General features: G+C 49.5%; 1 protein-coding gene across 2 annotated transcripts in view; it reads right to left on the bottom strand.

The window, feature by feature from the left end:
• The window catches only part of LOC144943677 (voltage-dependent L-type calcium channel subunit alpha-1D-like), an 86,734-nt gene that overhangs the window by 65,099 nt on the left and 4,204 nt on the right, over window positions 1-17,431 (bottom strand). Inside the window, exons 3-4 of one of the 2 annotated variants that reach the window (XM_078871383.1) lie at window positions 4,766-4,905; window positions 3,310-3,449 (exon numbers count right to left, since the gene is read on the bottom strand). In XM_078871383.1, the coding sequence (XP_078727509.1) occupies window positions 3,310-3,449; window positions 4,766-4,905 (280 nt within the window). The remainder of the gene's footprint in view (window positions 1-3,309; window positions 3,450-4,765; window positions 4,906-17,431) is intronic. The other variant, XM_078871384.1, reaches the window with a different exon arrangement.

Raw genomic sequence — 17,431 nt, 5'->3', positions numbered from 1 at the left:
TGATGAACCTAAACACGATTTACTTTTGATTTAAAGCTTTCGTGACTGCAGGGATTCATATTCTTGGCTCTTTCGGTAAAGTCACGTAGAAGGGAAATAATAAAATAATAAAAATATAAAACAATTTAAAACAATTCTCACGACGTTTCGACTGCAACACAAGCAATCATCATCAGGTGTGAAATCCACAGCAAGAAAATTTAAAATAATTTATTTTATATTTTTATTATTTTATTATTTTCCTTCTACGTGACTTTACCGAAAGAACCAAAAATATGATTTACTTTGTATATGTTGTTTAAAAAAACGGATCCTTGTTTGTTTATTTGAATACTCACAGTCCACCGACATGTCCCGTAATAAAAACCTGTGCGATCTTCGGCAATGGTCCATCTACTATCGCTTCGTTCTCAAAATAAAAGACGTATCATTGATACAAATATATATTCAGATAATCAGTATCCCAAAAGGAAGGGGGCAAGGGCGGAGGGGGCGATGGGGGGGGTGGAATCAAACCAAGAAAAAAGACAAAAGACAACTTTGGGGGGAAGCACACGAGTGTACCTTACCTTGGTACACGTGAGAGAGAGAGAGAAAAAAAATCTCAAATTGGGGTTAAATTAATTAGTGTGGTTAATTGATTCAGTAGGAAGGAAGGATGGGAACTGTCACTGCTTTAGCCACAAGAGCCGGATGAAATCCACGGGATTTTCACATGTTTACAGATTTTACATTTCTTAATTGACCAAACATCGACAAATGCAGCGCCCTCCTGGGATTAAAGCGAGAATCCTGAGACATGGCGAGGCTTTCCTGGATTAAAAAAAAAAAACCTTTTCAAAATTTAAATCTGTTCTCATTTATCTATTTATAATATGTATTTTTCTTATGTTCTAGTAAACGACTGACCTTTTTTTTAATGACAAACTGCCTAATGGACAGGGCTCAATGTATCACTGCAAACAGCTGGAGTAGGTGGAGCGTGCCCCGTCTTAGGCCCAGCCACAGCGAGAGGTTATACTTGACGCGGTGTGCCGAGTGCAGGAATATTTTACCCGTGTCGCCCACCCCGGTCAGACCCAGCTGAAATGAATCCCTGCCTATGAGCCCATTTTCCTACCCAGCAAGGGTTCGTCTGGATAAAGGGACATTTACTACCATTGCTATGGAATTAAACCAGGGTATCGGTCGTCATGGTAACAAGTTGGGGTACACACCAGACCTTTATATTTCTTTATTACCGAACACGGTTTCGACGACGGCACGGAGTTCCCAGCTATCGTCAAGTCTGAAATTTCCACAGCATCGCTGTCGTGGGCTTAAGTAGGCACAGAACCCACTGAGAGAAGGAGAGGTGAGCAGTGGCGAGCAGTGCACACTGGGTACAAAAGTGACCCTACTGCACCACGTTCCCGCATTTGTTGTTTGTTACGCGGTGTTCGTGCTGCGCGGCTCCACGATGTGAGACATGCAGCACGACCTCAGGCACGACACGCCAGAGATCCGTGTGCACAACCGCCAACCACCCCCACCATCCTCCCCTCTGTGGGCACAGTTTCCTACTTAAGCCGTGGCGACGGTGGGAAAAGTTCAGGCCAAAGTTCATTTTGTGACCGTCCTCTCGCTGCTGTGGCACGAACGTCTTCGCGTGCCACCGCGTTCGAGTCTGCTGTGCCGCCACCCTTGTGCCGTCATCAGAGTTCGACATTGCCCATGCAGTGGTCACCTGACCCGTGCATGACCGAAGGCAGAGGCTGAGCGTGGGCCCAACTCAAAGCATTTGAGCTGAGCGCGGAGCTCCAAGCAGCTGGGAGCATGTGGTAGATTTACTTTGCGTGTGTGTGTGTGCATATGGATATGTATCGTGGGGAACGGTGGTGCAGCGGTTAGTGCACTGCATCACTAACCCAGCGACCCACGGTTCAATTCCCGCTAATGGCCAAAAACAGCAGCGAATATTTGAACTGCCCCAGGGCCTTCCCTAGGTCAATTCAGCCTTAAATGAGTACCTGGTGCAGTGTGTAAACATCAGCAGTGGGGAGACAAAGGCGGCCTTGCATAGTGCTTGCAACCCACCCCCTCGTGTGCCGTGCCGGCCTAAATAGGTGCTCTCTAACAGCACTTGCCCCAACAGAAGGGGGGGGAGGGATCTTAATCTTTGTCTACGAGCGTGCTGTGTGTGTACGTGTGTGTTGTGCACAGTGAAATCTACGCTGCCCAACGGACCCTTAACGCGCAAAACCCCATCAGGCTCTTAAAGCGCGGGCATGACCCAAGGGGTGAGAGGGAGCGGGACCAAAGCACGCGTGAGCTGGGGCATGCAGCGGGCACCGCAAGACACACGCGTGCACACACACACACGCACGCGCATGCAGATGCAGAACACCCACACACGTATACACGCACATGCGTGCACCACCAATACCAAAATACACGAGCCATCATACACACATATACAATGCCAAAGTACAGGTACACACACACATACTTACATAATACCATGACATATATATATACAGGACATATACACATACACATGAAGATAAAGACCCCCCATGTAGCCTTAAATAACGTTGGGGCAAGAGCTTTTAGCGAGCACCTATTAAGGACAGCATGGCTGAGTCAGTCTCGGGGAGGCCCAGGACCAGTTCAGATAATCGTCACTGATGTGAACCGTGAGCGTGAATCGAACTCGGGCCACCGGGTTCGTAGCACAGCACGCTTACCACTGCGCCACCGCTCCCCACCGTGTGTGCCACAAAGACAAAGATCCCCTGTATAGCCTTAATAGGCAAGTGCTGTAAGCGAGCAAACGGTACACTAGGGGGTGGGTGGCCAGCACCACGCCCGACCGCCTTTGTCTCCCCAGGGGCGATGTTTACACACTGCACCAGGTACTCATTCGAGGCTGAGTCGACCTAGGGGAGGCCCAGGACCGGTTCAAATAATCGTCACCGGTGTCGGCCCTGAGCGGGAATCGAACCCGGGTCGCCGGGTTCATAGCGCAGCGTAGCGCTCACCGCTACACCACCGCTCCCCACACGAACAACAACAGCAACAACAACAGCAGCAACGCTCACTCGGTGCCTGGCGAAGGCGCACTTACGACAAACACAGGGGGACAAATTCGAGGTGCGCACGTAGCGGGGGGGGGGGGACACAGTTGCACGGAGACGGACGCAAGCGGCGGCGACGTCGCCGCTCCGTTCGTAACCCGGACCGGACGCACGGGGACGGGGCGGGGAGACGGAAACACGCAGTCACCGCAAGCCAGTTGTTGGTGCTTAGTAGAGTCAGTGTGCTACTTACTGGACACACCTGACACGAGTCGGAGCGGCCTGAGCACGCGGAAGGCACGCAGCGCCTTCACGTCGAAGCCCACGCTGTTCCCGCTCGGCAGGCCCGGGTCGGGCTGCGGGGACGTGGCCTCCAGCCACACGCTCAGCACGCTGCCATCGGCACCGTCAACACCATCATCATCATCGTCGTCGTCATCGTCGCGAGCATCGCTCTCTCATCGTCATTGTCGTCATCGCCGTGTTTGGTTTCGTACAAAGTGTCGTTGTCGTCAATCAAGCGCATCGCATCTCGAACAGTCGCCGAGGAACGGAAGACGAGCTGGAAGGCAGCGTCCAGGCGGTGAGCCCAAGCTCTGCCGTCCTCTATGCATTACGATGTTCTTTTAGACAACTGTCGAGTGCTTACATGCGTGGGAAGAAACCGGAGCACCCGGAGAAAAGCCACGGGTTGCGCGAGAGAGGCAGATAGAACAGATGGATATTAGTCCACACTTTGGTATACCGCCTTATCCTGGTGAGCCAGGGTACAGTACCTCCTCGACTGCCCTTGGGGTTAGGGTGGTGATCCACCAACCCTCGCTGCCTCCAGAGTGCCGGATTACAGGCCACGTGCGTGTACCCATCACCACTGCCCGAGTTGAGTGACTGTCACCGCCCTTATTGTTATGGCTGTCATTAGGAGCGTCACATTAATTATCATGGAAAACCATCGTCATCGTCATTGTCAGTTATTTGTATCATGAGATTCATCTTTGTCAAAAAATAATTGTGCCTGTCAATGGGGTTCATACGCTTCAGCATAATTGAAAATCACCATCATTACGATGGTCACAGAGATATTAAATTGTCATTTTAAACCACTGTCATCGTCTTTAGGGTCACCGTCATTTGCCATTAGACTTAAATTATAGTTATCATTAGGACTCTCATCATTGTTATTAGAATTATCTTAATCAGATACTGTACATCATTGTGAAAACTCATCGGTATCGTCATTAGAACCGTCATTGACACGTTAATTTTAATTAGAATCATGGTGGTGGTGCTCGTGGCGGTGGTGGTGATAGTGGTGATGGTGTTTGTGTTGTTGGTGATGGTCGTGGTAGTGGTGCTGCTGCTGCTGCTCATGATGATGTGGAACGTGCTGATGGCTCTCGTGGTGGTTAGTGATGCTTGTGGTGGTGGTGGTGGTGATGGTGTTTGTGTTGTTGGTGGTAGTCGTGGTGGTGGTGCTGCTGCTCATGACGATGTCGCTTTTCGTGGTTGGTGATGCTTGTGGTGGTGGTGGGTTGTGCTTCCGGTGCCGATTGTGGTGGTGCTTGTGGTGCTCGTGGTGGTGGTGTCGCTTGCGGTGGTTGTGTTCATGGTGGTGGTGATTGCGGTGCTCGTGGTGGTGGTGTCGCTTGCGGTGGTGGTGTTCATGGTGGTGGTGATTGCGGTGCGTTCCCCGCCGAGCGGGATCTGACCCCACGACGACGATGATGAAGTCCATGATGTTCCACCCGCTGCGCAGGTACGCGTACTGGTGGAAGAAGAACCCGTACGCCACGATCTTCAGCAGAGCCTCCAGCGTGAACACGAACAAGAAGAGGTACTCCACCTGCTCCTGTAGGCACACATCATGAGTATCATCAGCTGCCATGAGCTATCCACTGCTGCATGAAGGTCTCCTTGAGACGTCACCTTCCATGAGCTATCCACTGCTGCATGACGGTCTCCCTGAGACGTCACCTTCCAACGTGGATGTACGGATCATTATTTATTTCTTTGTTCGCGCGGTTGCTGGCCCATAGGCCCAAAACGTCAATTGCAATAAACATCTATCACCCGCACACACAAGGGGATTTAATCGCTGCATTTCTACGGTGGACGACCTATCGAGTGTGTTTCCTCCTTTGGCTGCCACTTTATATCAAATCAGCCCCTCCATCTCCTGTTCAGCCCATGGCCGCTCACTTGGCCCCCTCGTTTCAGCCAAGCAGAAGCTGCTTGGGCATGCGGTGGCTGGGCATACGGATGACAGGAGCTCACGGATGGGACCGCGTCCAGATATTTCAAGAATCTGTGAGCTCCTCATACAATCCAGTCTGGATTAAACCCAGGATGGATCAGGCCGGTGAAGGTGTATATAAAGTACCCAGACAAGTACTTCGTTTTTTGTATGGATGAAGGTAAGGTCCCACCTCTTAGAGGCATGCTCCAGGTTCACCAGCAAATTATCCAACTCCTTCACCAAGTGAACAGCAATTACCAGGTCATCAGCACACATGGGCATGGTTGAGCAGTCGGGACCCATCCCTTGACCGCACCGGGAGATTGATGACCCTTGTTTTATCACCACATTTAATATTTAAATATCACTGGTAGAGGCATTCTCAGACTACTTGGTCAATAAAGTTGTTAAATAGTGTAGGGGCAAGAGGACATGCCTGTCGCCCCCCAAGGTGAATAGAAAATTACTCTAAATCCCAGCCACGCAGCTTTACCCGGGCCTGCCCACCATCATGAAGGTCCTTATTGATCGTGAGAAGAAAATCAGGGGCCCCGAAAGCACAAATAATAACCCAAAGCCCTGGCTTATTGATGGCATTATAGGCCTTGCACATGTCAATAAAGCAGAGATGTGGGTCTCGTTGAAATTCCGTAAATCTGTGCTGTAGCAGGCATCGGTATAAACAAGAAGGGATATTTTAATTGAATCGTGGGCCCAAAGTGTGACGATTCATTGAATCGCAGGGCTAGTATGAATGATGACAGCCTGCGCATATATCTGACACATTAGTACATACACAGGTGAGTGTGTGTGTGTGCGGTGATTCACATGATACGTTAAAACCCGGGTTAAATTCCTGGCCAAGGTGCTCAGTAAGGGGGCACTTTGACATTTGACCTCACGGAGTAAAATAAAAAGTCAAATCGTCTCCCGGCTCGAGTGAACGCACGGCGGTAATTATCTTGACGTCCCCTCGCGGCTCTCGATCCAGAGCGGGTGGAAATTCCACATTCTTATGGCACCAAGCCAGTCTTTACATAGGACATCCACTAGTGACTCTTTTCTGGGAATGCCTTTCTGGTGAGATGGTGCAATGGGCAGGCTGGGGCACAGTGGCTGGTGACATACGTAATGCTCTCCTCCTTTGACATTTATCGTGGTGGAAGTTAATGGGTAAAAGCAAATGAAAAATAATGAATTGTTATCGATAAGAGCCAACCTGCTTTTACGCCGGTGGCATCTCAGAGCACTTTACAAGCGACGAGGGGCTTACGTCTCATCTGAACATATTTGAAAGGGGCACCCCCAGCAGCAGCTGATCTTGCGTGGCACAGGGTGACTCAGCACCTGGCCTGCGATAGGGCATTGGTATTACAGCAGGGGGTGATGATGTCTACCTTGTGGTGGAGCCTAGGGCACCCCCTATGGTAGCTGTCCCTCCGTGGCACAAGGTAATTCAGCACCTGGCCTGCAATTGTGCATTAGTGTGCCAGTAGGGGGACGAGGATTGCTTTGCTGCTGTGTGCGTGATCCCAGTTGAGTAGCTGGCATTACACATGACAAAAGGTGTTGCAGGTAACCAGCAGGGATAGAAAAGATGGAACACTATGGATGATGGAAGGTGGTGGGACACAGATGTTGAGACATATGATGCACGGGATGACACCGGACATTTGATGGGACGAAGAATGAAAGAACACCAGATGATGACACGCAGAATGATGGAAGAAATATTTAGATGGCACGTATGATGTGACAGATTATAGGACAGTGGTGATGGAAGATGAGGTCTGACAGCTAATAAAACAGCTGATCAGACATATATGATGGGACACAGGTGACAGGAGATGATGGCACACGTCTGATTATACGCAGATAATGGGACAGATGTTGGCACACAGCTGATGGAACAATTTATGGAAGGTTATGGAACAGAGACAACGGAAGACAGGCACACAACATTCTGAATGATGGGACACAGCTGATGGGTGACGATGGCACACAGAAGCATAAATAATTGCACACAGAATGATGGGGCATATGGTGGGAGACGATGGGAGACAATGGCACACAGATTTCCAAATGATGGGATGCAGAATAATGAGGCGCGTGGTGAGAGATGACGGCTGGTTATGGCACGCAGAATTTTGGGTGACGGCAGACGATGGCGCACAGATATCTCAATGATAGTTCACAGAATAATGAGACACATGGTGGGGGATGGTGGTAGATTATGTCAAGCTAAATTCTGAATGATGGGCCACAGATGACGAGAGATGACGGGACATACACACGCACAATAGGCCGCAGCAGCAGGAGGAGCACGTGAAACGTGTCTGTGCGCTTGGGCGTGTGGCCGGTGCGCTCGCTAGGTGCAGCATGCGCGGTACAGTGCATGGCCTAAAAATACGAACACGAAAAAAACTTCCCTTAAATGTGGGACTCAGCCACACGGATCCCATTTCACCAGCGCAGAACATCCCCTCTCGACCCCCCCCCAGCCCCTCCCGCTGACTCCCCCCCTCCTCTCTCCACAATCCACCATGTACGCGCAAACCTCCGTCCGCTATACCACGCTCCGGTCCACGAGGAGAGGGGCCGGGGGGCCAGGGCTGCATAATGGAATTCAAAACGTTGTTTATTTATTCCGCTTTTCAGAATATGTTGCGTTTGCTTTATCAGTGCCCATGTTACTGATCCAGCTCACGTACATGCATTGTTGCACTGCAAGCTTATTCTCTTCCGTTTTTGCGCATAACGGCAGCGGCAATATGTTCAGGAGCCAGATGCCAATGTCGAGGTCTCCGAGCCACGACAAGGGGGCTACAGGAGAGAGTTTGTTGATGCAGCACAGACTCGAGTGGCTTACTAGATGGTCCATAGTTTTGATTGCACGGCCACAATTCCACAACTGTGGCTTGTATTTAATTTTTCATTGATGAAGATGTGCGCATCAGCCTGCTGGTATTCTCATGCGGTTGATGGTTCCACCGGTGTATTGCAAGATTATGAGAGATGGGCATGGGTTTGAGGAAGCCATCATCTCGCCAATGACGATGATTGATGATGAATTAATATATCAAGCGAAGCATCCCAAAGTCTCGAGACTTTCTTTTACAGAGGGTCCTACTACTTTGGGATGTTCCAATAATGAAAGTATGGCTTCCTGTGGGGGCGGTGGGGGACCAGGTGGGGTAACGCTCATAACATGTGACACCATACAGACAGATTCAAGAATCCCTTGCCGTACTGCCACCCTTACGGCCACCTCACAACCGGAGTCTCCCATCACCCGGTATTCCCAGGCAGTCTCCCATCCAAGTACTAACCAGCCTCGTGCCTGCTTAGCTTCCGCCGAGTTCAGGTGTTATTCCGGATGATTTGTAGACGTTACATTGATGGCATGAGTCAACTCCTAACCAGGAATCGAAGTCACTCCTCGAACCACAGCAGCGCTCAGCTGTGTGTCTCTCCTCCACAGCTGGTGTCTGATCCCCCAGTCTGCCCACTCGTGTCTCTCTCTCTGTCCCCATGAGTGGGGAACAACTTTCACACGGCCTCCAGCTGAGCGGCGGGGACGATGGGAAAGCACAGAGCATTGAGACCAGTCGCTGCTGCATCCTGCAGGATGATGGTAATGACGATGGTCAATTATGCAATTGTAGTAATGGTGGTGATTGATGATGATGGTGATGCTGATGGAGAAGGTGGTGGTTATTCCTGTCATAGTAATATAATTATTATTTATCCAGAAAAGCCACACTGAGTCTAAGGACTCGTTTTGAGGATGGGACCTGTATGTATGTTGAACTTCTTTCGCACCGTACGTAGCCAACCATGCTAATCGGAGGTGCGGGGGAAAGACAACAAACTAAACACAAAAAGCAGTTATAAAGAAATGAGTTTTCAATCGAGATGATTTAAAAGTGCACAGCTCCAGTGGCTTCCTAATATCGGAAGGAAGAGAGCGTTCCAGACGGCCGCAGAAGCGCATCTGACAGTGTGCGATGGGGTGACCGTCTTTGTTCAACGGTTAGCCGAGAGCCGCTGCTGCGAGGAAGACCGGAGTTTACGTGATGCTTTATGCTTTTTGACGAGAAGATGATTTCAGCCAAATGTACTTGCATTTTACCTGCATTGTACAGTTTTATATGAGGATTATTTCAGCCAAATAAATATGCACGTGCGAGGAAACCGGAGGACATCCAAGGGGCAGCGGTCTGTCCCATACAGTTGGAACAGATGATTTTAGTCCGAATTGTGTTGTACCCACCTCCTCGACGCCCACAGGAAGGGATTCTAGGTTTGAAGTTTTCGTGACTGCAAGGATTCACACTCTTTGGTTTTTTCGGTAAAGTCACGTAGGTGAAACATTTTAAATAAATGTAATCACGACGTTTCGGGCGCAACACAAAAGCGGTGTGCTTTTGCTAAGTTGTCCCCACCTGAAGAAGGATGCTTGTGTTGCGCCCGAAACGTCGTGATTTAATTTATTAAAATTTGTTTACCTACGTGACTTTACCGAAAAAACCAAAGAGTACACAGGAAGGGAGTTTCACAACATTTGTGTGATCCACCAACCATGGCTGCTGCCTCTGCAGTGCAGGATCACAGGTGCGTGCCTCCACCACCACATGTTAAATCTGACCTGTCACAAGGAAATCTGAAATGGAAGGTGCTATTCGTTTACCAACGACGCTCGCTGGCCTGATGCTCTCCAGCATCCATTAATCATTGCGTCCGGTTTGAGCAGTGAAGTGGAAGACGCGTTCTAATTACGTCATTATTTACCAATAGCGGCGTATCGGCCGTTCCGAGGTGTTTTGTCGGAATTTCGGAATAAAAAGCCGCAATTTTTCCAGAATGTCCTCGGCAGGAGGAACATTTTTGGTTGCTTTGAAGTTTTCCTCCGACGTTCCGTTTCGGAGATCCAGAGCGTGACGGACGAACGGATGGACACTTGTGAATCACTTGTATACACACACACATCGATACCATTGGTGGTCATTTGTGATCATTATTCATCACGATGAAATTGTGTTAGTCGCAACAGATGGTGGTGGTGGTGGTGGTGGCGATTACGACGAAATTGTGTTAGTCGCAACAGATGGTGGTGGTGGTGGCGATTCCGATGATTATTGGTGATGGTATTGGTGGTCAATGATAACGATGACGACGACGCGTCTCTTGCCATCATTAAAAATACAACCATTAGCTCTCTGCACGGCACTGGGTGGTTTAAGCCACGCTGGCTGGGCGCTTAAATCTGCTTAGTGGGCTGTACGGCCGATATAATTAGCCGTGAATATAATGTAAGAGGATCCGTCCGCCTTGGTCTCTCTCCGTGGCGCAGAGCGGGAGCGAGTTTGGCGGGGGTGAAAGATCACACTTGCTTACCCCCCCCCCCCCACATTTTAATTATACAATACATATTTAAAATAAAACATTAGCATACATGAATATTAATCGGGATTGGAGCGGTGGTGCAGTGGTTCACACACTTCAGCTAGGAACCTTAAGCGAGTTAGATTCCTGGCTATGGCTAACAACAGTGTCGAGTCTTATCTGGAATCTACCCCCCCCCCCCCCGACCACTTCAACTATTTACCAACCCATGCGGACCGCCATGGTGAAGTATGGCCAAACAGCTCCGACTATTGACATCGCGTGAGGAGGCATTCATCCAGCAGTGGACTAACAAAGGGCTGCATTATTTTGTATTCGTATAGGCTGAGGGGGGGGGGGGAGGTTGGCACAGAACTAAGAACCCTGCAACCCGAGATCGCTTCCCAACCACGGTTAACATCATCGGTGGCGGCGCACCGGACCTGGAAAGGCTGAACACTCGTTTTCAGGAGGGTCCTGCTACATTATGATGTTTGGCCAATTAGGTGCTGAACCAAGAGTGAACATTCCATGTTCCTATGGCTGGGGCTTTGCATGTTCTATTAACTCACCTGGCGAGCGAGAAGTCTCATCAGGTGGTATTCATCTTCTTGGTTCTTTCGGTAAAGTCACGTAGAATGGAAATAATAAAATAAAACATAATAAAATAATTCTCACGACGTTTCGGCCACAACGCAAGCAGCCGTCCTGAGAATTATTTTATTATGTTTTATTTTATTATTTTATTATTTCCATTCTTCGTGACTTTACCGAAAGAACCAAGAAGATGAATCCCTGCAGTCACGAAAGCTTTAAATCTAAATTTAGGTGGTATTTAATTGAGCAATTCCGGAAGAGGATAATGATGATGATGATGAAATTGGCATCGACGATGACAATGATGGTGATCGTTTTTGGGAATTTCCTTCGGCCATTGATGATGGTGATGTTAGTGGTGGTCAAGGATGATAATACTAATGATAGTGCTCAGTAAACATGAAACGTTAGGACAGCAGTTCCAACCAAATGCCAACGTTTGTGCCAACGTTGCACGCTTACTGGTTGGTGGCAATTTTGATGATGATGACTCGGTAGTCATTGATGATGATGGTGCTGATGACCATAACAATGACAGCGATGGTCAGTAATGATGATGATGATGATCATGATAACGTGGGAGTAAATCATTGCAGTGGTGCCACTGATTAAGATGCTGGTGCTGATGCATCCTCGCCGGCCCCCATGACTCCACGTGTTACAGGCGTACGGACAGCAACAGGTTCAGAAAGCGCAGCGGCACGAACTCTCCCCTCGCCACCACCCCCTTGCTGGTCATCATCCATTCACCCATCACCCTCATCGCCCGTCACCCTCAGCACCCATCACCCCAATGATCCGTCACCCCCATAACTCATCACCCCCATCATTCGTCACCCCCATAACCCATCACCCCCAACACCCATCACCCCCATCACGCATCACCCCCATCACCACAAACCATTACAGATGCGGTTGCACAAAGGGAGAACTGAAAGCTCCCCGGCAGTGTGCGGAGACGGTGGGCACCCAGAACAGAACCATGGAACGGACAACGACCCAATGGCCGATTCACAAATACGGAGGTCGGCCTCATCAGGGCCATGGTACACGACTCGACTACAACTGCTGACACAATCGTCTGGCTCAACCACCTCAATGTGAAATGATAGTTGTTGCTCGACATCAATATCAGCCATACGAAGAAGACCCCCATAACCCATCATCCCCATCACCTCATTCACCCATCACACACACCACCCCTATCGTCCATCACTCCCATCACACACACCACTCCCATCACACACGCCACTCCCATCACACACACCACTCCCATCACACACGCCACTCCCATCACACCAATCTTTCAGCGCAAAGGCTCTCACCAAGCTCTGTAAGCTTTATTGAACATTTCCATCTTGAGTTCTACTTCAGGACCCACCACCCCCATCACTCGTCACCCTCATCACCCAACACCCCCACTACCTCAACCGACCCTATCACCCATCACCCCCATCACCTATCACCCCCGTCAATGACGTTCCCACACGCACGCAAATGCGCGCGTGGGAGCACGTGTCCGTCAGGCCGTGACACGTGACGTACACACAAGCTACACACACACGCGCGAGGGATAAGAGTTTTGAATTTACATGTCGGATTTTCAGATTTATATGGCCAATTTGGCATCTTTTTGTTGCCAATTTACAATCACATTATGCGTCTTCGTGCTAACAAAGACAAAGATCTCCCGTATAGCCCTTAACAGCCCAGTGGGGCAAGTGCTGTTAATGAGCACCTATGAAGGCCGGCACGGCACACGAGAAGGTGGGTGGCGAGCAGCACGCCTAACCACCTTTGTCTTCTCAGTGCTGATGTTTGCGCACTGCACCAGGTGCGTATTTGAGGCTGAGTAGACCTAGGGGATGCCCAGGGCCGGATGAGATACGCACCACTGATATTCCTGGCCGTCACCATGAATCGAACTCGGACCGCCGCGTTCGTGATGCTGTGCGCCAATCCAAACATATATCAAGTATCCGCATATACTGCATGTACTCTACGTGCGCACACACACACACACCTAAACGCAAGTCAGCATCAGCCGTGATAAATCCACTGCATGGCAACATTCGAAACAAAATTGGATTGGAGAAACAACGGCACAAATATAAACAGAAAATAATAACCGTCTCAGATTTGCTTCGACAAAAGTCATTAAAGCGTCCGTTGGGAATAAAACGTGCGGGCAATGTTAGGCCAACTTTGTAAGTTGGGCTCCAGATCAATATGGGAAAAACAAATGTCAGAAAATATCACAGCAGAATTTGTGTACCGAGGTTGCACCTTACACATCTCTATGTGTAAAGCGGCACAATCATCCCTTAAAATCACGTGACCTCTGTGTGATCACCCCAACTCTGAATCCCACTGATTGGCAAGGTTGGCTGCAAACGGTGCAAAATAAGTTCACCAAACATTCCCATCTCTTTATTTAAATCAGCTCAAACCTACCGTAAATCGCGTCACTTGTGTGTGGCCATACCCACTCTACTGAATCCCTACATTTTCTCCACCCCTGTCAATACCAGAATTCCCATAGTGTAAAGAGAGAGCCATTGTCTGTAAGATAGACAATGACGCAATTCACAAGCATTTGATTCAAGCAAAACTGACCGCTGCTTAAATCATTCAAGGCAAGCCGAATTTCCGACAATTGTGTGCCAACTGGGCCCAAAATTGTCACCGCAACACCGGAGGCCCAGGACCGGACCGGTTTGGATGTCCCTCGCCACTGCCGACGCTGCTGCGCGCACGTTCGCGGTCGTGCTGGCTGGCTCTGCAATGTGTCTATCGGGTTGTACCGCGTATTTTTCGACGCGATGTCCGATAATCATGTCCCTGAAGAAGCTCCCAGCATGCGGAGTGAAACGTCGGGCACGTGTTGCAATCGGAGAGCACACGAGAGAGCTGTATTCGTCGCCGATGCTCGCCGTGGCCGAAAAATCGAAATCACGTGGCCGAGTTCTTAAAGTAGTGCGCTTACCACTGTGCCACCGCTCCTGACACTCTCACAAGTGCAGGATAGTTTGCTAAGTAAAATACACGAATGGCTTCATGAGCAGGGGAGATCTGAGATTTCCCTTCCGTAAGGGAGATCTGGTCATTGGGGGAAATCACCATGGCAACGTCGCCCCCTACTGGCAGACTACACCCATTTGTAGGCCGGTGCTGCTTTATGGCTTGTGCCGCGTAGGGATGGCTGTCACTGGGGGTTCCCCGAGGCCAGACCTCCCACAGGACAATGGAACGGTTGAGTTGGGGTGTGATGTAAGGTGCTTTGAGATGCTGATACATTTTAGCAGGCCCACAATAGATTTAACAAATAGTCTGGTGACGCTACTGCTGCATTAACAGTGGTGCACAAGCACAATGACAAAAAATACGACACATTCCGTGTCAATCACACTGCGGCCGCAAAAAGAAAAAAAAATAACTGGCGACGTTTCGGGCAATGGTCATGATATAGATGAAATTCCAGTTTGTGGATGATGGTCGCCCATTCAAGCACTATCCAGGCTAAGATGTGCTTAGCTTCTGAGAGATCTGACAGGATAAATCGAGCGCATTCTGGGAGATTTGGTCATCAGCCAACGTGATCCACCAACTCTTGATTGCCTCCAATGCACTGGACGACAGCCGCACACCACATGGAGCTGATGGTGATGACGATGAAAAGAATGATGGTGATGATGATAATGTTGCCGATAACAATGATAATGACGATGACAATGTTGATGATGACGATGACGATAACGACAATGATGATGGACACGAAAATGATGATAATGACGACGATGATGATGATAATGTTGATGACAATTATGATAATAACAATGCTGATTATGATAATGATGTCAACGGACGTGACTATGATGATGGTGGTGGTCACGACAATGACGACGACGACGACGATGATGATGTAGTGACGCTGCAGCGGAGGAGGAGGAGGAGGTGGTGGTGCCTCCTCCACGCGGAGCGAGGAATGCGGGAGGAGGCAACAGCTGCGTGCCCGCCACTCCGCCGGGAGAGAGGCTTTTTATAGCGGCGCGGGCTCGTGGTGACCACGCGGCTCCTGCCTGCCCCAAGCCCACGACGCTCCAGCTCAATGCCGGTCCGTCCGGACAAATACAGATCCCTCATCACCCGATCACGTCTCCACAATCCTCGATCCATGCTGATTCATTTCAGGAATCCTGGGTCCCTCCTGATTCATCTCAGGAATCCTGGATAAATTCTGATTCATCTCAGGAATCCTGGCTCCCTCCTGATTTATCTCAGGAGTCCTGACTCCCTCCTGATTCATCTCAGGAATCCTGGCTCCCCGCTGTCTAATCTTAAGGATCACTCCTGTTTCACATCAATAAATTTTGGTTCCCTCCTGATTCACGCACCTCCATAAAAATAACTTTGGCCAATGAGACTAATTATCCTCATCATCAGCCATCGTCAATCCACTGCTGGATGACGGCCTCCGTAAGTTGTCACCATCTCCCATGATCCTGCGATGTGATCATCTACCCGGCGCACCACTCCATCTCCACAGCAGAAGAACTGTCGGGCACGTTCCAGGGATATAAATAAAAAAGCCCTGCAATTGCTCACTCCACTGCTGGCAGAAGGAGCCTCCGCTCGAGGAAGCTCTAGAGAGGCCCCTCTAGAGGGTACTTTGGTCTACTCTTCCACGGTGGCCAAACTGCTTGGAAGAGGTGGGGGTACCCACAGTTTACCCCACCACACACGACCTGCCCGCTGATCGACTAGCTGTGGTGGGTGCACCCATTCGTTGTACTGTACTGCTGGGTGGTCAGAGTCCAACAACAGGCGATAGGATTTCACAAAGTGTCCCTCTCGTTTCGACCGCCGCGCTGGGAGATCGAATCGAGCCGGCGAGCTCTGGATTTGTAAACGCGGAGCGTGGTGACACACATTCCGTCTTGCTTAACCACTGGACCACAGCGATAATTTGTGTCTGGAAGCTACCTTTAAGTCAGCACGCGGACAATGCGGTTGAGGGTTCACCTAAAGCGGACTTGAAAGGTGGTCCGGAGTTATTCTTGCGAGAGAGTGAGGAGCAGACCTCAATTAGCGGTGAGGGTTTGAAGCGGGATTCAATTTCTTAGTCAACACACACACACATAGATTTAGACACGGACGGACGTGCACATACACGCGCGCAGATGCATCGGCAGTGGCCATACCCATTCAGACATACAGAGACGCATAGATGCACGGACGTGTATACATACACACAGATACATACACACATACACAATCGTACATACACACGTAAACTTACACATATACATGAACAAAATACATACACAACCAACCCTATCACAGACACATACAGTATACACAAATACACAAACATATACGAAGACAAAGTTCCTACGTATCGCCTTTAAGAACCTGTAGGGACAAGTGCTGTTAGCGAGCAACGATGAAGGACGGCACGGCACACGAGGGGGTGGGTGGCCAGCAGCGCACCCGCCCGCCTTTGTCTCCCTAGTGCCGATATTTACACACCGCGCCAGGTACTTATTTTAGGCCGAGTCGACCTAGGAGAGGCTCAAGACACGTTCAGAAAATCATCACTGCTGTTGGGTGGCCGGGTTCATAGCGCAGCGCACTAACCACGACATTGCCGCTCTCCCCCCCCCACTCACAGACGCACACACGTACACTCAGAATCTCCGCCGCAGTCCTACGGGACAATCGTCGTTGTTAGCGAGCGCTTATTTTTAACAGAGGTACGCGTCCTCAGCTTGCCCAACGCGGCTCCCGTAAACACGAGACCTTAAAGGGCTCTCGCTCTGCTCTGAGGAAGAGCCATTGCCCCGAAACGTCACCTATCACGTACATTTTTCGATTTAAAGCTTTCGTGACTGCAGGGATTCATCTTCTTGGTTCTTTCGGTAAAGTCACGTAGAAGGGAAGTAGTAGAATAATAAAAATAAAACATAATCAAATAATTCCCACGACGTTTCGGACGGCTGCTTGCGTTGTGGCCGAAACGTCGTGAGAATTATTTTTATTATGTTTTATTTTATTATTTTATTACTTCCCTTATACGTGACTTTACCGAAAGAACCAAGAAGATACCACGTACATTCTTTCTAGGGCGGCGTTATTGGCGAATGGTGTTGATGTTTAA

Source organism: Lampetra fluviatilis, chromosome 32 (genome assembly GCF_964198595.1).
Source record: "Lampetra fluviatilis chromosome 32, kcLamFluv1.1, whole genome shotgun sequence".
NCBI classification, from domain to species: Eukaryota; Metazoa; Chordata; class Hyperoartia; order Petromyzontiformes; family Petromyzontidae; genus Lampetra; species Lampetra fluviatilis.
This window is presented reverse-complemented; position numbering and strand designations above follow the sequence as displayed.